This window comes from Hyla sarda, chromosome 7 (genome assembly GCF_029499605.1).
Source record: "Hyla sarda isolate aHylSar1 chromosome 7, aHylSar1.hap1, whole genome shotgun sequence".
Taxonomy (NCBI): domain Eukaryota; kingdom Metazoa; phylum Chordata; class Amphibia; order Anura; family Hylidae; genus Hyla; species Hyla sarda.
In genome coordinates, this window is record NC_079195.1 from 36,756,813 (window position 1) to 36,778,284 (window position 21,472).

Below are 21,472 nucleotides of genomic sequence, written 5' to 3' on the forward strand. Positions count from 1 at the left end.
CCCTTCCACCTCCCATCATTGCAGGAGTCCCGACCCACCAGAGGAAAGACCAAAAGCCATGCAGCTTATATCGCAGTGAAGAAAGCCAAACCGCACCACCTGATCTTAACACAGAAGGGGGAGGGGGCACTTTGGTTTGTGTCGAGATATCAGAACAAGGACGCACAACTTGTTGGTATACAGTATTTGGACTGCATATCAGAGAAGATGTGAAATATTTTTAAATTAAAGGAGTTATCCGGATGACAAAGGATGAGAAAGAGCTGATTTCTTCCAAGAAGAGCACCACACCCAATCTCCGTTTGTTTGTAGTATTGCAGCTTTATTTCATTAAAGAGTACCTGTCATCAACCCATATTTTTTAAACTAACTTAGATTACATTCCCTAACTACTCATAACACCCCTCCTGCCCTTAAAAAAAAAAAAAAAAATTCTGAGCTTTAAAAAGCTGTGTATCATACCTTTTTCCTTGCTCACAATGTGTGAGCTCCTGGCAGGAGAAAATGGGTGTTCTCCAGCAGGTACTGAAGCCTGCGAGACCTATACCTCACCATGCCCGCACGCACTTCCTGAGTTTGGTCTCCTGCCAGGCCGGGAGGAGACCAAATAAGTGTTTGACTTGTACGGGGAACAGAACAGAGCCACCTAGTGGCCATTTTTTTTCAATCACGTTAAAAACATATAAAGGTTTAGAATTTTAACAGTAAGTAAATAGCAAAGTGTCTTATAATTACATAAGGAACAATATATTAAAAGTTTAGTTTGGTGACAGGTACACTCTTTAAAGTGAATGGAGTCAAGTTGTAATACCACACACAACCCGAGGACAGGGGTGGTGCTGTTTTTCTATTCCTTGATAATCCCTTTTAAAGGGGTACTCTGCTCCTTTGGATAGGGGATAAGATGTCTGATCACGGAGGTTTCGCTGCTGGGAACCCCTGTGATCTCTCCTGCAGCACCCCGTATCATCTGCTGCATGGAGAGAACTTTGCTCAGTGCCTGAAGTCGGGCGATACAGGGGGCATGGAAGTGGGCGTGACTGCCCCCGCGATCAGACATCTTATCCCCTATCCTTTGGATAGGGGATAAGATGTCTAAGGGCAGAGTACCCCTTTAAGGAGAGGTATTACACATTGGAAGTGTAACTTTAGGGACGGGAAGCAGGCACTCAATTGCATGTGGACAAAACCACACCAGCATGCAGTGGCCAACGGCCGCAAGATGTTGCCAATAATGGCAAAACCTTTCTTCCACCCTTCATATATAACGAATGAACGTTCGGCCATGCTGACTGGAAGAGATAGTTATTTGTCGGCACAAATGTTTAACCAACAGCTATCTCCCCGGATCCCCCTATACCGGTATTTCCCAAATATGGTGCCTCCAGCTGTTGCAAAACTATGTGCATGTGAGGAGCTGTAGTTTAGCAACAGCTGGAGGCACCCTGGTTGGAAAATACTGCCGTATACACTTGAATTTTTGGCTTGGTTGAACATGTGTTCCTTATTGGGGAAAGAAGGGTAAGCTGCTGGCAGACTGGTGGTGGCATTTCTCTCTAAAAACAAAGCGATAGAGCCGATGAAATCCAACATGTCAGACTCTTCTCAACATCATCTGTCGGGGTAGAGTCTGGAGGCCATCATACAAATTAGACCAGTGTTTCCCAACCAGGGTGCCTCCAGCTGTTGTAAAAACCACAACTCCCAGCATGCCCGGACAGCCGAAGGCTGTCCGGGCATGCTGGGAGTTGTAGTTTTGCAACAGCTGTAGGCGTCCTGGTTGGGAAACATTGAATTAGACAAATTTGGTGGGTTTAACCTACAGTATGAGGCCTTTACTTGCCTGTTGCCAGTCACTTACTCGTCTCCCTTGTGTTTCCTTCCCTCTCCATCATCTTCCTCTCCCTCCGATGCGGCCTGTTTTAGAGCTTTCTGCTTCTTGTTTTTAGCTTCAGCCTTTCGGATGTTGTTCAGCACCTTGTGATACTCCACCGGCAGCATATCCTTCACCAACTCGAACCTAGAAATAAAGAATAAAGATCATCACTGCGCACCCGAAAAAGTGCGAACAAAGAGCAAAATGTGTAACTGAAGGAAAGAATCCGAACTACAGTCACCTTTGATGACCTTAAAGGGGTACTCCGCTGCTCAGCGTTTGGAACAAACTGTTCCGAATGCTGGAGCTGGCAGCTCGTGACATCATAGCCCCGCCCCCTCATGATGTCACAGCCCGCCCCCTCAATGAAAGTCTATGGGAGTCACGCCCCCTCTCATAGACTTGCATTGAGGGGCGTGATGTCATGAGGGGGCGGGGCTATGACATCACGAGCTCCCGGCGTTGGCTCCAGCGTTCGGAACAGTTTGTTCCAAACTCTGAGCAGCGGAGTACCCCTTTAATGTAAACCTACGCACAGTGCACACAGCAGGGAAGACATTGTTTTTTTTAGGTTTCCAGCTGTCAGAAGTGTGTGGTGAAGGTAACATCCACTATCAAGCCCATTTCTCTCAGCGCACCCTATAAACTTACCCAAACTTGCGGATGAACTTTGTAAAGATGTTCTTTAGTTTCACACGGAAATAGCGTCTCATGTCCTGGTTTATATTTCCGATGGCTTCCATCTACAGATTTATCAAAAGACCAGATAATTATAACAAGAAATTAGTGTTTACCAACCAGGGTGCCTCCAGCTGATGCAAAACTACACCTCCCAGCATGCCCGGACAGTCGAAGGCTGTTGCAGTTTTGCAACTGCTGGAGGCACTCTGGTTGGGAAACACTGGCTTAGACCATCTACTACAGGTATAATTATCCAGACAAGGTTGTGGAAATCATATCGGCCCCAGACATGCAGTTCCGAGTGCCGGACAGGTGAATTCTGCAGGCATTTAGTCCTGCTTTGGGCAAGTAGAGCCAAGGCAGGCACCACCGGTTTAGAGGGCCCAGGGAATGAGGGCGCCACTCTGGGAGCCAGGACTCATGCCCCGGATGCCATGGGTGCCACTTTAAAAACTTTGTGTGCGCCTATAAGACGCTTCTGCAGTAACGGGATGGAGCCGTGCAGCATCTGCATAACGCTGCGCATACAGAAATAATAAGAGTCGCAGGGGGAGGAGTACATGAAGCTGCAGGGGAACAGAGGATAGGCGAGTGGTGTTTTGTTTCTTCATTGGGCAGTATGGGAGCAATACGTAAGTGGACAAGATCAGGAGGTCCTGACGAGGAGGAGGTCGGCGGTGGAGGAAGGGGGTGATTGTAGGTGGGGGGGAGGAGGCTCACACGGGGTCCGGTGTGGCGGCGGTGGTCTCTAAGGTGGCGGTCCCGGTGGTCTGTGGGGGAGGAATCCAACAGCAGGAGTGTAAGCGCTGTTTGCCTCCTGCTGTTGCTTAAGAACAACTCCCAGCATGCACAGCCAAAGGGCATGTTGGGAGTTGTAGTTTTGCAACAGCTGGAGGCACAACTGCAACTCCCAGCATGCCCTTTGGCTGTCTGGGCATGCTGGGAGTTGTAGTTATGTAGTTATGAAAAAGTGTGCCTGAGGCTGTTGCATAACTACAACCCCCAGCATGCACGGACAGCCAAAGGGCATGCTGGGAGTTGTAGTTTTGCAACAGCTGGAGGTTGTCAGCTGCACAGAAAGTGAAAGCTCCACAGATTCTCACAGAAAGCCACACAGACTGACAGCTGAAGGAGAGCCTCACTGATGGCAACACACACTGAAACATGCACAGAGCCAAAGGTCTTCTATTCATCACAGCGCTGCAACCATGTGAGGGCGGAAGTGGTCCCCCAGCAGGCTTCAGTGATGTCATGCCTTCTTGGAAATACCCACTTTCTCGTGCTGGGAGATTTCACTATGTGAGCAAGAATAAAGGTATAATACATAGCTTTTTAAAGCTCTGAATTTTTTTTTAAGGGCTGGAGGATTGTTAGAAGTAGTTATGGAACATTGCCTGAACAGTGTATTTGGTGACAGGTACTTTTTAAAATTATTTTGTGGATAGATTGTGTTCCCATTTTACTCCCTTGGACAAGTAGTTTTTATATTTTATATACATATATTTTTTTATTTCCACATCCCTGTCCAGAGCACTAATACATAAAACCAAGTCAGAGTAGCTGTGCTGATGCAGTCTTTTATGGGGTAGGTCTTCTGAAAGAAAATGAGAGAGTATGACACTACAATGTGACTTACCATCATCTGCAGGTGCCTGGAGAGAACTTTCAGGTCAACGATAAAGATGATGACTTTAATGAAGCCCAAAGACGCCTTCACCACCTCCCTCGTCTTACAACTTAACAAGAGGCAGACGTTCTTCAACAACTGTTCAATCACCTGTATCCCCATGTGATCTGCCATTAGAAATAGGAGACGTGAATTTAGACACTAATCAGATAGAGTCCAGTGTATCACTGTACCCAGAGCCAAAAGGGCACCATACACACATAGGACGTCGGTCAAACCTGCTGAACAAATACTGTGTAAAGAGACTATGTAAGTGATTAGGAGGATTGGTCATGTTTAGCCTTTATTTCTTGGGAGATGTGCTACGACCAGAGGATACTGGCAGTGGCTTCGTTCCATCTCTCCATCTAGAACCCATGCACAGCCAGCCAAGCCGAGCCTTTCTGTGTATGGGGGAAATTGGGATGGATATCTGTCGGATGAGCTGGTTAACCCTTTCCTGCCCTATGACGGTAAGTTAGGTCATGGGCGGGAATACGCAAATATGTGAAATGACATTGATTTACATATTTTAGTAATAACAGCCCTGCGCTCACTTCTTAGACAAATGTCTTCTATCAGCAGCCAGGACTCACCTCTAATGCTGGGATAAGAGGAAGAAAAAAAAGAGATACAGGGGGCGCTCCCTGAGTAGGTATATTTACTGATGTGCACCCTTCACCACACCAAACAGTGATATACCAACCTTAGTAGGGCCGCACTTGAGGCTGTGCAGCCCTTAGGTAATGGACGACGTGCTTTGTATTAGACGAGCTGCAGCACTCCTACCGGCATCGGGCTTCTAGGCTAGAAGCCGATATACAATATGAAAGGACAATGTGGGAAAAAAATAAATAAATAAACGGGTATAGTGGAGGCGCTGCTCAGAAGGCGAAATTACAGGATAGACTCAGGCGGTGCTGGACAACAACATTTTTTCAAGAATGTTTAGGACAACGCGTTTCGGCATCTGCTGATTCCTTCCTCAGGTCCACTTAGCAGTTCCCGAACTTCATTGTTGTTCATTGTAGAAGTGCTGGATCGTGATCCTGTGTCACGTCTGCACCACTGCTGGTAATCAGGGGGCTGCTGATACCAGCAGCGGTGCAGACACTACGCAGGATCACGATCCAGCACTTCTACACTGAACAACAATGAAGTTCGGGAACTGCTAAGTGGACCTGAGGAAGGAATCAGCAGATGCCGAAACGCGTTGTCCTAAACATTCTTGATAAAATTTTGTTGTCCTGCACTACCTGAGTCTATCCTGTAATTTCGCCTTCTGAGCAGCGCCTCCACTATACCCGTTTTGAATTTTTTTGCTTTTTTTCCACATTGTCCTTCGATACCTCTAATGCTGGGCAGTGGCGATCGTGCCGATTCCTGGAACTAACCCTTTAGATTCCACAATCAAAGTTGATCACAAAGAATAAATTAGCCGGTCGAGACCACTTTGAGGTATCACGGGGTCCCGATCATCTGGAATGACGATCAGAGAGTCCCTACCTGCCTCCGTGTCTGCTGACCTGTGCTCCAGAAATAGAGACAGCCCCAGCAGCCTGTATAATTGGAGCGCCAATAACACTGATCAATACTGTGCCTATGGCATAGCACTGAACAGTATGTGCAATCGAATGATTGGAGATAATAGTCCTCCATGGTGACTAAATAAAATAGCGGGGGGGGGGAAATATATGCATAACATTAATGAAATATATAACATTAATGAAACTGCACAGTGAATGGAGTAAACGTAAAGAAAAAAACAAAGTTCAGAATTGCTGATTTGTGGGTATTTGATATACAAATAATAAATAAAAATAGATCAAAAAGTCCTATCCTAGTCTCCAATAAAAAATAAAAAAAACACAGCACAGAACAAAAAAAATGAGCCATCATATAGCCCTGTATAGGGAAAAATGAAGTGTTATAAGGGTCAGAAGAGGACAAATTAAAGCATGCTTATTTCCTAACAAAATAATTTTTTTTTTTTTTAAATGTAGTAAAAGCCATAGCTGTTATAATAACATAAGTGATTTAATTACAAAGTAAAATTTCGCCCACATAAAACAATCAACCTCATATGACCCTGTAGGTGAAAAATTTAAAGCTGCGTTATGAAAGGGTTAAGGCTGGGAACATCAGATTAGAGTTTTTCTCATAAAGGTGATCCCTATTCAAATAGCCTTTTAGAGTGGGGTCCCCTAATAGTGATCCCTACCAGAATGTACAAGCAGCCCCTGTTCTGGTGGACTCGGGCTTGTATTTTAGCGACAGCCTTTCATTTGAACGGCTAATAAAGAACACTACATTGGTGCCAGGAGCAGGACATGGGGTGATCAGCATTGAGCCGCTCTCATTGTACATATCCAGGATGCTTTACCTACCTTTGAACTCAAATATGAGTCTGGTCAGGGTAAGGACTGTACATGTTATCATGGTGACGGAACCAGTCAACCCAGCATAGACAACAGCTAGGTATCGGTCCAGGGCTTCTGCAAGAGGAAACCAAAACTCAAGATATAAACAGACTAACATCTACATATCATCACCCATACCCCTCTTAGTGTCCCAGATCGAGCTGTTTTAATCTCTTGGCTTTAAATGACCGATTAAGACCACTGTTTCCTAACCAGGGTGCCTCCAGCTGTTTTAAAACTACAACTCCCAGCATGCCTGGACAGCCAAAGACTGTCATGGCCTGCTGGGAGGTGTAGTTTTGCAACAGTTATAACCACCCTGGTTGGGAAACAACACTGTATAGCTATATATAATATATAAAAAATATATATAGCTATAAAAATCTCTCTCTCTCTCTCTCTATATATCTATCTATCAATATATATCCACATCTCCACCTCTCTATATCTCTCTATCTCCACATCTCTATCCGAAGAAGGACCGCACTCCCAGAGATGTACACGGGTGCGCGCTGGTCGGGCCTGGGTCAGGGGCCCCCCCACAGCCTTGACAAAGACCATGGGAGACGGTTGAAACGTCATGGCATCTGATGAATAAAGCCTGACACGCTTTCATCTTATTCGGTGTGCTGCTGTTTTGTTGAATTGGCTAATATATTATATATATATTATATATATATATATATATATATAGCTATATATATATATATATATATATATATATATATATATATATATATATATATATATATAGCTATATATATAGCTATATATATAGCTATATATATAGCTATATATATAGATATATATATATATATATATATATATATATATATATATATATATATATATATATATATATATATAGCTATATATATAGCTATATATATAGCTATATATATATATATATATATATATATATATATATATATATATATATATATATATATAGCTATACGGCGTTGTTTCTCAACCGGGCATGCTGAGAGTTGCAGTTTTGCAACAGCTGGGGGCACCCTGGTTGGGAAACACTACCATATGGAAATGTGGCTTACCTGCTGTGTCGTTGATGAAACGAAGGAAAGCGTGACCTATCTCCGCCAGAAGAGTGTAAGCGTTCTTCCTCGCACCCACAGATACTTCTTTGGTACAAATCATCACCTTGTGAGAAAAATAAAAACATAACACTGGCATATAAAACTATGGCAGTCAGCTATAATCTCCTCCTCTATAATAATGGCAGCCGCAGAGGAAGGAAAGAGCAGCGGATGTATCCCTGCATAAGACTATAGATGCAGATCACCATAGAGAAAACAGCAGCAGCATACAGATAGAGCTGGAGGGGAGGTGTATAACTACTATATATCCTGATCCCATAGAGATAGCAGCAGCAGTAAACAGATAAAACTGGAGAGGAGGTGTATAATTACTATGTCTCCTGATCCCATAAAGATAGCAGCAGTATACAGATAGAGCTAGAGGGGAGGAGTATAACTACTATATATCCTGATCCCATAGAGATAGCAGCAGCAGTAAACAGATAAAACTGGAGAGGAGGTGTATAATTACTATGTCTCCTGATCCCATAAAGATAGCAGCAGTATACAGATAGAGCTAGAGGGGAGGAGTATAACTACTATATATCCTGATCCCATAGAGATAGCAGCAGCAGTAAACAGATAAAACTGGAGAGGAGGTGTATAATTACTATGTCTCCTGATCCCATAAAGATAGCAGCAGTATACAGATAGAGCTAGAGGGGAGGAGTATAACTACTATATATCCTGATCCCATAGAGATAGCAGCAGCAGTAAACAGATAAAACTGGAGAGGAGGTGTATAATTACTATGTCTCCTGATCCCATAAAGATAGCAGCAGTATACAGATAGAGCTAGAGGGGAGGAGTATAACTACTATATATCCTGATCCCATAGAGATCGCAGCAGTAGTATACAGATAGATCTGGGAGGGATGATGATAGAAAATCAGTGTTTAATGGGTCAAAGGAAGTGGTCTGTCCTGGGGCAGCTTCCTGTGAACTACAGGCATTACCTGTGGACCAGGCTTGTGATCACATGACCCAGTTACAGCAATAAAACTTATAGATGCTGCTATGCTGGAATAAAACAGATGGTGCTATATGACTAGACATGGTGAGTGTGCATGATATGGGTGAAAAAATATTTGGGAGTGCTTTTTAACCATTTGATGGAAGAGGATGACTTAAGGCACTGTCACTGCCTGGGTAACCCCTTTCCATATGACCCATTAGGTCATGAGTTTGGGAATTACGGAAATAGCATTGGCGGTGCTATGCATCAAGAGCAGTTACGCAAACTGACTAAAATAGCTGCCTCAGCTGTTTTCTGCTTCCCAACTACCTCTGTGGCTGATGCAACGAGACTGGAGGGGGCCTCTGATCTTGCAATAGGTGCCGAACCACCTCTGGTACCCACTGTGCGACCAAAATGGATTAAAAAATGTCATTTTGAGGGGGCTTCTGCCATTTTTGGGGGCTTCTGTTTCTACACAGTGCATATTTCGGTAAAAATTACACCTTATCATTATTCTGTAGCTCCATACAGTTAAAATGATCTCCTACTTATATAGGTTTGATTTTGTCGGACTTCTGGAAAAAATCATAACTACATGCAGGAAAATGTATGTCTAAAAAGGTCACCTTCTGACCCCTATAACTTTTTTATTGTTCCGCATATGGGGATGTATGAGGGCTCATTTTTTTCACCATGATCTGAAGTTTTTATTGTTTTGATTGGACTTTTTGATCGCTTTTTATTAATTTTTTAATGGTATAAAAAGTGATCCAAAAAAAAACGCTATTTTGGACTTAACTAACTATATATTTTTATAGTTCAGACATTTACACTCCCGGCGATAATACATATGTTTATGTATATGATTATACTTAATTTTTATTTACATCAGGTTTTTTTTTTTTATGGGAAAAGGGGGGTGATTCTGACTTATTAGGGAAGGGGTTAAAACACATCTCAACACTTTTTCACTTTTATTTTTACAATGTTATAGCTCCCATAGGGGACTTTAACATTGCACACACTGACCTCTTACACTGATCACTGCCATGCATTAACATGGCATTGATCAGTGTTATCGACGCTCGACTCCTCCTGCCTGGATCTCAGGCACGGAGCAGTCATTCGGCGATCGGACACCCAGGAGGCAGGTAGGGATCCTCTTTGTGTCCTGCAAGCTGTTCGAGATGCCGCGGCAGTCCCGAACAGCCCCGTCTGAGCTGCCAAGATGCTTTCGGTTTCACTTCAGAAACGGCGCATCGTCGCATCTGAAGGGTCAATACCGGGCATCACCGCGAGTCTCGTCCGTTGATTGCCGCCGGGACGGACCCAATATGACGCGGGATCCCCGCGTGACCCCACATTATATCGCAGGAGCTGGCGCAGGACGTAAAAGAGTTAAGAAAGCTGTTGTCCTCTTAAAGACACTTATGCAAATCATATCAGTCAATGATGAAAGCGTAAAAAGTCTTCTGATGTGGAAGATGTGGAAGTTGCACCATCAGGGTCATGTGTATAATGAGCTGTATACATGAAAGTAGTCGCAGCCTCACCTCTGGGATGATAGATGTTATGAATTCTTCATGGTCGGCTGTGAGCTGCTTGACTATATGTATCAGGCACTTCAGACGCGGCTGACGAAAAAAGGGCAAAGAGAAAGTTCAAAGTCACATTCCCTGCTAAGTTCTGTGCATTAATACTCCCGTGTTATCAGTACACAGGCCCGACGCGGTGGAAATCTGCACTCGACACGACCGGGGAGACATAATTACATTTTGTTCCAACATTCAAGTAGTAAAATGTTCCCAATCACTGCGGCTCAAGGAGAAAACAACCTGGAACAAAAGGCTGTCAAGCGGCTGCACAATTAGGTCTGAAATAGGAATTTACATTCTTTGTCCGTATATAAAAGACTCAAATTCTAAAGGACAAATAGACAAAAATCCAATGACCACTGGATGCCAATTTCTAGGTACTTCGTTAACACTTTTTGTGTTTAACTCAAAAACCTCTTAAATTAACAATATACAGAAAATATAATAAAACATCAAACAAGGCCCACATTACCACCTTCCTGGACAAAAAAAGAAAAAAATTATTTTTGGGCCTGACCAGCTATTTTTCCAGTAAAAAAACATTTTTTTTTTTTTTTTTTCATATCAACTGGCCCTGGAAAGTTAAACAGATTTGTAAATTACTTCTATAAAAAAAAAAAATCTTAATTCTACCAGTACTTATCAGCTGCTGAAGTTGAGTTGTTCTTTTTTGTCTAATCAAAGTGCTCTCTGCTGACACCTCTGTCTGTCTCAGGAACTGACCAGAGCAGGAGAGGTATTCTATGGGGAGTTGCTCATACTCTGGTCAGTTCCTGAGACAGACAGAGGTGTCAGCAGAGAGCACTGTTGTCAGACAGAAAAGAGCAACCCAACTTCAGCAGCTGATAAGTACTGGTAAAATTAAGATTTTTTTTAATAGAAGTAATTTACATATATATATTTAACTTTCTAGAGCCAGTTGATATGGAAAAAAAAATCACTGGAATACCCCTTTAACATCACATCAAAAGAAGCATGTAAGGGTGGATGAGGGATCTCTCCTAATATTTACACTTCCCTGCACACAGAGAGGGTCATAATCTACTTCACTATTTCAGGAAGGTTATTAACCCCTAGAGGACATATGACGTAAACGTATGTCATGGCGCCCTGGTACTAGGCACACCATGATGTACACTCGAAGCGAGTCAGTAATCATCCCCGTATGCGGAAAAATAAGAAAGTTATAGGAGTCAAAAAAAGAGCAATTTTAAAGAACTCCTGTTTATCAAAACGTATCCACTATACTAAGAATAGGGGATAAGTGTCAGATCATTGGGATCCCTCACCGATTTCCTGCACTGCGTCCCCGCTTTCTGCATGAAGAGCGGTGTCGACGACGGCACGAAGCTGCGCCTGACACGACCCCTCTATACAGCTCTATAGCAGAGCCGGACATGGCCAAGGTGCAACGCTGCATCTCTCATAGAGCTTCATGGAGGGCGCAGCGTCGCGCTGTGGTCGACACCGCTATTTACATGCAGAGAGTACCGTATATACTCGAGTATAAGCCGACCCGAGTATAAGCCGAGACCCCTAATTTCAACCCAAAATATTGACTCGAGTATAAGCCTAGGGTGGGAAATACATCATCCCCCCTGTCATCATCCAGACCCGTCATTAACATCCTCATCATCATCACCGCCTGTCATCATCCAGACCCCCATCATCATCCCCTTATCATCCCACACATCCCCCCTTCATCATCCCCTTGTCATCATCCCACACATCCCCCCTTCATCATCCCCTTATCATCCCACACATCCCCCCTTCATCATCCCCTTATCATCCCACACATCCCCCCTTCATCACATCATCCCCTTGTCATCATCCCCTTGTCATCATCCCACACATCCCCCCCCTTCATCATCCCACACACCCCTTCATCATCCTCTTGTCATCATCCCACACCCCCCCCCCCCTTCATCATCCTCTTCTCATCATCCGCCCTCAGTGGTCTTCAACCTGCGGACCTCCAGAGGTTTCAAAACTACAACTCCCAGCAAGCCCGGGCAGCCATCGGCTGTCCGGGCTTGCTGGGAGTTGTAGTTTTGAAACCTCCGGAGGTCCGCAGGTTGAAGACCACTGCGGCCTTCGACATCATCCAGCCCCCTCTCACCCCCCTTTAGTTCTGTACAGTACTCACCTCCGCTCGGCGCTGGTCCGGTCCTGCAGGGCTGTCCGGAGAGGAGGTGGTCCGGTGGGATAGTGGTTCCGGGCTGCTATCTTCACCGGGGGCGCCTCTTCTCCGCGCTTCCGGCCCGGAATAGAGGCGTTGCCTTGACAATGACGCAGAAGTACGTTGGCAATGAACGCACCTCTGCGTCGTTGTCACGGCAACGTGACTATTCTGAGGCCGGGCCCGAAGCGCTTAGAAGAGGCCTCCCCGGTGAAGATAGCAGCCCAGAACCACTATCCCACCGGACCACCTCCTCTCCGGACAGCCCTGCAGGACCGGACCAGCGCCGAGCGGAGGTGAGTACTGTACAGAACTAAAGGGGGGTGAGAGGGGGCTGGATGATGTCGAAGGCCGCAGTGGTCTTCAACCTGCGGACCTCCGGAGGTTTCAAAACTACAACTCCCAGCAAGCCCGGACAGCCGATGGCTGCCGGGGCTTGCTGGGAGTTGTAGTTTTGAAACCTCCGGAGGTCCGCAGGTTGAAGACCACTGCGGGTGGGGGGAGTTCACTCCAGTATAAGCCGAGGGGGGTGTTTTCAGCACGAAAAATCGTGCTGAAAAACTCGGCTTATACTCGAGTATATACGGTAGCCATGCAGTGCGGGAATGGGGAGTGGGGGTGCAGTGAGGGGTCCCAGCGGTCGGACCCCCGAAGTGATCTGACACTTATCCTCTATCCTTAGGATAATGGATAAGGTTTTATAATCGGGAGTTCTCCTTTAAAACTGCTGTTTTCTGACTCCTAAAACTTTCTTATTTTTCCGCATGCGGGGATGTATGTGGGCTTATTTTTTTTCTTAATGCGCCATCTGAATTTTTTATCGGTACCACTTCTGCATATATGAATTAATGTTATGTAACTAAAAATCAAGCCGTTGGCTGCCCAGGCATGCTGGGAGTTGTAGTTTTGCAACAGCAGGAGGGCTGCAGTTTGGAGACCACTGATCTAGGTCAACAATAGTTTTGCCCAAACACCCTAAGTGCATTAGCGCGTTGTATCTACTGTCTGCACTCTGGATATACCCTAAGTATCCCTAGCATCAATGCAGATGAGCCCCACAGCTACAGTCAGACTCTCTTACCCTCTTGGCTGGAGATGATGCACTTTTCAGTGAATCCAGAAGAGTTTTCTTTAGCTCCTCCAAGTTGTTTTTCACAAAGTCTCCACAAGGCGGCCTCTCTCCCCCGCACATCTCCTCCAGGATCCGGTACGCCTTCTTCTGCACACTGTGGTTCTTCTCCTGGTGTAAAAGGTATAAGAAACATAACAGTTTGTAGGAATCGACACTGCAACTTCACTTTTTGTGTTAAATGGGCGCGGTCATTTGTAAAAAGTTTTTATATAACGTAGAAAACATGATATGTATATTTGCAACATACATTAGTTAAAAAAACGTGTGTGTGTGTGTGTGTGTGTGTGTGTATATGTATATATATATATATATATATATATATATATATATATATATATATATATATATATATACATACATACATATACACACACACATATTAGGGATCGACCGATATCGTTTTTTTAGGGCCGATACCGATATCGTTTTTTTAGGGCCGATACCGATAATCGGTGGAGGTTAGGGCCGATAGCCGATAACTTATACCGATATTCCGGTATAAGTTATCGGCTATTTATCCCCCGCGACACCGCTGCAGATCATTGATTTAAAGCAGGCACTTTAAATCAATGCACTGCAGTGGCTTTTGCGGGGCCATAGGCCGCCGACGCCACCCCCTTCTCTCCCCCTACCTGTCCGGGGGTCCTGAGACCTATCACCGCCACCGCTCCCCCCCCCGCCGCACTGCGACCGCACCGCACCGGCCCCATTGCCTCCCCCATCCCCTGTTTTATAATTACCTGTTCCCGGGGTCCACTCCACATCTGGCTCCGGTGACGTCCTCCTTAACTGTCACTGTGCGCACTGACGGTGACGTCTCGTCGCGCACGTCACTCATCATTGCGCACAGCGTAACGCAGAACGCAGCAGGAGCAAGAAGTAGCGTGGGCTCCGGGAACAGGTAATTATAAAACCGGGGATGGGGGAGGCAATGGGGGCGGTGCGGTGGCCAAGGTAATTGCCGATACCGATAATGCCCCAAATCGTGATTATCGGCCGATAATCGGTCGATCCCTAATATATGTATGTATGTATGTATGTATGTATGTATGTATGTATGTATGTATATATATATATATATATATATATATATATTATATATATATTTTTTTTTTTTTTTTTTTTTGGGGGGGGGGGTACACTAGGGGTACCTTTACTGCAAGAACAATGTCTTGTCACCTGTGTGTCTCTATCCCCAGACAAAATACAGGAAGTTTGGGCAGGACAAGAAGGCCTCCTGGCATGTCAATCAGACTGTGGTGCGAGCTGAGGGTATGGCACGGAGCCGAGCAGTTGTCAGCTCTGAGAAATGAGGGAGGTAAGTTCCCACTTGAGATGTGAAGGCAAGCAGGGGAATGCCCCCTCCTCCTCTGTGAACTGCATGCAGTATGAGCAACAAAAAAGGGAATTAGGAGCAGTAAAAAGAATTTAAACCAGGATTTAATCGCATCATCAACAAGATCAGTACCAGTTAATTGGGTATTTCGGCCAAAGAAATGTTGTTATCTCCTACCCAAAGGATAGGGTATAAGATGTCTGATGCCCGCAGCTGGGACCCCGTGCAGCACCCGCATCCTCTGCAGGGCTGCTGCTCCAGCCTCAGAAACTTCTGTGTTTCTGAGACTGGAGACGTGACGTAACTCCATGCCCCCTTGTGACGGCCGCCTGATCCCTCCCATAGACCTGAACAGAAGAGGTGTGGCGTCACATCAAGTGGGGGCATTGCGTTATGTCATGTCTCCAGTCCCGGGTGCTGCACAGAGATTGCGGGGGTCCCTGTGGTGGGTCCCCCACGATCAGACATCTTAACCCCTATCCAAAAGATAAGGGATAAGATGTCTTTGGCCGGAATTCCCCTTTAAAAAAGAAAAAAAGAAATCTACAGATTTATCTTATGACAGGTACATTTTCAGGCCCGTTTAGGGAGAGCACGATAACGAGTGTCAATCTATGTGATCAGCATTCATTAAATGATCCTTCACAAGACACAAAAATTGTGATTGGCCAATGAGGAAGCGTTTCTTCGTTTAGTAGCTGTTCATTTAACCTTTTGCAGAGGCCAAACAAGCAGGAAGAAGTGTTCACGAGGGGAATTCACCCAATAATCAGGATTTTTAGGCTACAAGTGTCAGTATTAAACAATGTAAGTAATAAACGTTTTAATTCCCTTACTGCAAGAAGAGAATTCAAAAACCGTGAGGAATTGAAATACAAAATATTATAGAAAGTTGCAGCACTTTTTCTTATACAATACACTATTGTGACTTAAAGTCAAAGGGGCAGTAAGTGCAGGATGAATTCTTACTGACCTCAAGTAAGGGCTGAATGGTCTGATACACTCGGGTCATTGACGGCTCATCCGCATACGGGGCCATTGCTGTGATGAGATCCAGTACATAGAGCCTGCAAAACCAAAACAACAACTGAAAAAATGGAAAATTTGGGGGGAGATTTAGCAAAACCTATCGATAGGAAAAGTTGCCAATAGAATCCAATCAGATCGCTTCTTTCATTTTCGATGCCTCTAAAACAGCGATCTTCAAACTGTGGCGCTCCCGATGTTGCAAAACTACAATTCCCAGGATGCCCGGAACGCCGTTGGCTGTCCAGCCATGCTGGGAGTTGTAGTTTTGCAACATCTGGAGGGCCACAGTTTGAAGACCGCTGCTCTAAAAAAATGAAAGAAGTGATCTGATTGGTTGCTATCGGCAACTCAGCAACTTTTCCTCTGGACAGGTTTTGATAAATTTCCCTACAAGTTTTTAACCCAATGGACATAATGGCGATAGTTACCAATCTAATGTTACTACAATCTAACTTTGTCTTGCTTTTCTTAGTACAGTGAAGAAAGAAAATTATTGGATCCCCAGCTGATTTTGGACGTTTGCCCAATGACAAAGATATGGTCCGTCTAGAACGATTCAGAGTCTCATTGGCAAACTTCAAACAGGCCTATACATTTGCTTTCTTGAGCAGGGGGACCTTGCGGACACTGGAGGATTTCAGTCCTTCCGATAGCTGAAAACTTATACCTGAATATCGGTATAAGTTATCGGCTATTTCTCTCCCCCCCCCCTCCCCCCACACACACACACACACACACACACACCCGGCCCCGCAGAAGCCGCTGAAGATCAATGATTTAAAGTGGGCGCTATAAATCAATGAACTGCAGCCGCTTTTGCGGAGCCAGAGACCGCCACCCGCTTCTCTCCCCCTGCCTGTCCTGGGGTCCTGCCTAGTCCAGCCACCACCGCCGCCGACCCATTGCCTCGCCCATCCTCGATTTTATAATTACCTGTTCCTGGGGTCCGCATTACTTCTGGCTCCGGCGGCGTCCTGAGCCGTCACTGTTGCCGGAGCCAGAAGTAGCGCGGATCCCGGGAACAGGTAATTATAAAACCGGGGATGGGGGAGGCAATGGGGCGGCAGCGGCGGTGGTCTCTGGCCGGGGGGTAGGGGCATTATCGGCAAGGTAATTGCCGATACCGATAATGTCCAAAATCGTGAATATCGGCCAAACCGATAATCGGTCGATCCCTAGTAGTCTGTTACCAAATGTTTTACCAAATCATGCAAGTATTGTGCCTGGCAAACAGCTGATCAGAGGGGGGTGCCAGGTGTCGGATCCCAACTGATCAGAGGGGGGTGCCAGGTGTCGGATCCCCACTGATCAGAGGAAAAAAAAAAATCTATAATACGAGTAACTCACTTTTCAGTCTCTGTCTTCTCCAACACCTTTGCACTGGCTTTCCCTAGTAAATCGCAAACCAGCTGTAAATGAACAAAAAATGACATTGTAAAAACAGTCGAAAAATCAGATACAGCCCCCTGCAGGCACGAAACCCATTGTGCAGCACACATGGCAGCATTGACAGCTAAAGCAATGAAACAGTTCACACATGATATAGGGGGTTGTCCAGGTATAGAAAAAAACAGAGCCCATTTTTTCACCTGTGCTCATGTTGGGTGCGGTATTACAAATTGGCTCCATTCACTTCAACAGAACTGAGCTGCAATACCAAACACAACCTCATGACAGGAGTGGCACTGTTATTGGAAAAACAATCAGTTTTTCTAATTTTGGATAACGCATTTAAATGAGCACTGTCATTATATATAAAAAAAAAACAAAAAAAACACAACATGAAAAAAATGTGACATAAAGACAAGTAAAAAGTTTAATCTAAGTGTTCTAAGCCCAGACTGATTATGGCAACGAGCCAAGAGAAATGAGTCAAGTGACACCAGCTCTGTGTCACATGACCTGGACAGGCTCATAATCTAAGTCTATGGGGCTGGCATTCAGGTCAAACAGAGCAGGGAGAGAAGCGTGTTGGTTGGCCGCTTCTCTCCTGGCACGATCTTGTCATTGGTCGGGGTCTAAACTAGACTTGGGCAAACTTAAAAGGGGTACTGGTGCCAGAAAGTTAAAACAAATTTGAAAATTACTTTTATTAAAAAAATCTTAATTCTTCCAGTACTACTTAGCAGCTGAATACTACAGAGGAAATTCTTTTCTTTTTGAAACACAGAGCTCTCTGCTGAATCACGAGCACAGTGCTCTCTGCTGACATCTCTGTCCATTCTAGGAAATGTCCAGAGTAGGAGAAAATGCCCATAGCAAACATATGCTGCTCTGGACAGTTCCTAAAATGGACTGAGATGTCAGCAGAGAGCGCTGTGCTCATGATGTCAGCAGAGAGCTCTGTGTTCCAAAAAGAAAATAATTTTCTTTGTAGTATTCAGCAGCTAATAAGTACTGGAAGGATTAATATTTTTTAATAGAAGTAATTTATAAATCTGTTTAACTTTCTGGCACCAGCTGTACCCCTTTAAAGCAAATTGGTTTGTAGCGAACCTCGCAGCTCGGCTGTTGATTATTTTAGTCTGCATAACTTAGTTCAGCTTTCCAAGGGCTCCAGTTGCCTGGAAAAGGTGGATACAGACCTAGGAGACCTAAGACCTAAGTCATCCCGGACTTTTCCAGGCAACCAGAGCCCTTGGAAAGCTGAACTAATTTACCCAGACTAAAGTAATCAACATCCGAGCTGCGAGGTTCGCAACGAGCCAATTTACTGTACGTTCGCTCAACTCTAGTATAAACATTCAGACATAACTGATAATATTAATATGTTCCTATGATGGCGTTTCCCAACCAGGGTGCCTCCAACTGATGCAAAACTACAACTCCCAGCATGCTATGATACTTGGCACAAGAGACCAGTACTTCTGCCTCCTGCAGACATGAGACGAATTGTGGTCATTAAAGGGGTACTCCGGCGCTTAGACATCTTATCGCCTATCCAAAGGATAGGGGATAAGATGCCTGATCGCGGGGCATGCAAGCCTATGGGAGGGGGCATGACCGATTTTAACTGGGGTGCTGCGTGCAAAAGATCACGGGGGGTCCCCAGCGGCGGGACCCCCGTGATCAGGCATCTTATCCCCTATCCTTTGAATAGGGGATAAGATGTCTAAGCGCCGGAGTACCCCTTTAAGGGGTTAAACGTTAAAATATCAGCATGTCTGTCGAGTGTGACTTCATCTTTTGCAAAACTACAACTCCCAGCATGCCCGGACAGCCAACGGCTGTACGGGCATGCTGAGAGTTGTAGTTTTGCAACAGGTGGAGGAACACTGAATTGGAGATATGGATTTCCTGCCTATTTAATGTATGGTCATAGATGGAGGCACCCTGGTTGTGAAACCCTGCCCTAGGACATTGAAAAAGTTCTCTTTAATTCAGGGGGTACACTTTAACACCTCACCTGCTGGTCTGTTACAGTCAAATAGGTTCTGATGGTTTCCATCACAGGAAGCTTGTGTGCAGCGCCCTCCCCTGGTGCAGGCACTTTAATGTACACATTGAACAGTATAGGAAGGTAATTCTTAGCTAATCGGCTCACTTCAGCCTTATCCGCCTCTGTCGGAAAATATATGAATAAATCAATAAAAAATATCAATTCAAGCAGCAGCTTTTTCACTCTGTTGCACATGATGTTTAATCCCTGCGGATTAGTCAGAGGAGATGTCAACACAATGAGCTCTGCGCCACATTGAAAGGGACGATATGGAAAAAGCTATGGAAATGTTGTCAAGAATAAGACTGCAACTTTCTTCTACGCAATGCAAATGTGAGGAGATGATGACAGCCCTGACAACTCCGAAATTATAAAGTGAAGTTTTGGTGAGGTTGGGGAATTATGTGCTTCCATCTTTTCAGAGCCGCCATATCTGGACACAAAGCCTTCCTTACAATAATGCAAATAAAACAGAACAACAATAGACATCATGAGCTTGAGGTAGGACATTAAAGCAGGGGTCTCAAACTGGTGGCCCTCCAGATGTTACAAAACGTCATCTCCCAGTATTCCCGGCTGCAGAAAATGGCTGTCTGTGTATGTCCAGGCATGGTGGGAGTTGTGAAGTTTTGCAACATCTGGAGGGTCGCAAGTTTGAGACCCCTGCTTTAACCCCTTAAGGACCAAGGACGTACCGGTACGTCCTTGGTCCTGCTCCCGTGATATAACGCGGGGTTACACAGTAACCCCGCATCATATCACGGCGGGCCCGGCCGATCGTGGCGCCGCGCGCTATTAACCCTTTAGCCGTGCGCTCAGAGCTGAGCCGCGCGGCTAAAAGCGAAAGTCAAAGCTGCCGGTTAACTCAGTGGGCTGTTCGGGATAGCCGCGGCGAAATCGCGGCATCCCGAACAGCTTACAGGACAGCGGGAGGGCCCCTACCTGCCTCCTCGCTGTCCGATCGCCGAATGACTGCTCAGTGCCTGAGATCCAGGCATGAGCAGTCAAGCGGCAGAATCATCGATCACTGGTTTCCTATGAGAAACCAGTGATCAATGTAAAAGATCAGTGTGTGCAGTGTTATAGGTCCCTATGGGATAACAATGATCAGTATAAGAGATCAGTGTGTGCAGTGTTATAGGTCCCTATGGGATAACAATGATCAGTGTGTGCAGTGTTATGGGTCCCTATGGGATAACAATGATCAGTATAAGAGATCAGTGTGTGCAGTGTTATAGGTCCCTATGGGACCTATAACACTGCAAAAAAAAAAGTGAAAAAAAAAGTGAATGAATATCATTTAACTTCAAAAGTTTGAATCACCCCCCTTTCCCATAATAAAAAAAAACACAGTGTAAATAAAAATAAACATATATGGTATCACCGCGTGCGGAAATTATAAAAATATATCGTTAAACCGCTCGGTTAATGGCGTACGCGCAAAAAAAATCCAAAATAGTGCATTTTTGGTCACTTTTTATATCATTTAAAAATGAATAAAAAGCGATCAATAAGTCCTATCAATTCAAAAATGGTACCGCTAAAAACTTCAGATCACGGCGCAAAAAATGAGCCCTCATACCGCCCCGTACGCGGAAAAATAAAAAAGTTATAGGGGTCAGAAGATGACAATTTTAAACGTATTAATTTTCCTGCATGTAGTTATGATTTTTTCCAGAAGTGCGACAAAATCAAACCTATATAAGTAGGGGATCATTTTAATCGTATGGACCTACTGAATAATGATAAGGTGTCATTTTTACTGAAAAATGTACTACGTAGAAACGGAAGCCCCCAAAATTTACAAAACAGCGTGGTTTTTTTTCAATTTTGTCGCACAATGATTTTTTTCCGTTTCACTGTAGATTTTTGGGCAAAATGACTGACGTCATTACAAAGTAGAATTGGTGGCGCAAAAAATAAGCCATCATATGGATTTTTAGGTGCAAAACTGAAAGAGTTATAATTTTTTTTAAAGGCAAGGAGCAAAAAACGAAAATGCAAAAACGGAAAAAACCCCGGTCCTTAAGGGGTTAAAGCATTCGATAAGGAAAGGTGTTCCCA

The 21,472-nt window shown here is 44.7% G+C and overlaps 1 protein-coding gene across 2 annotated transcripts in view; it reads right to left on the reverse strand.

Annotated features, from left to right (window-relative positions):
• RRP12 (ribosomal RNA processing 12 homolog) overlaps window positions 1-21,472 on the reverse strand; it is a gene marked incomplete in the record, with an annotated part of 104,250 nt that overhangs the window by 25,124 nt on the left and 57,654 nt on the right. For both annotated transcript variants that reach the window (XM_056528911.1, XM_056528910.1), the window contains 10 exon segments: window positions 1,862-2,020; window positions 2,528-2,619; window positions 4,194-4,351; window positions 6,611-6,718; window positions 7,699-7,804; window positions 10,252-10,332; window positions 13,554-13,712; window positions 15,914-16,007; window positions 17,317-17,378; window positions 19,376-19,530. In XM_056528911.1, the coding sequence (XP_056384886.1) occupies window positions 1,862-2,020; window positions 2,528-2,619; window positions 4,194-4,351; window positions 6,611-6,718; window positions 7,699-7,804; window positions 10,252-10,332; window positions 13,554-13,712; window positions 15,914-16,007; window positions 17,317-17,378; window positions 19,376-19,530 (1,174 nt within the window).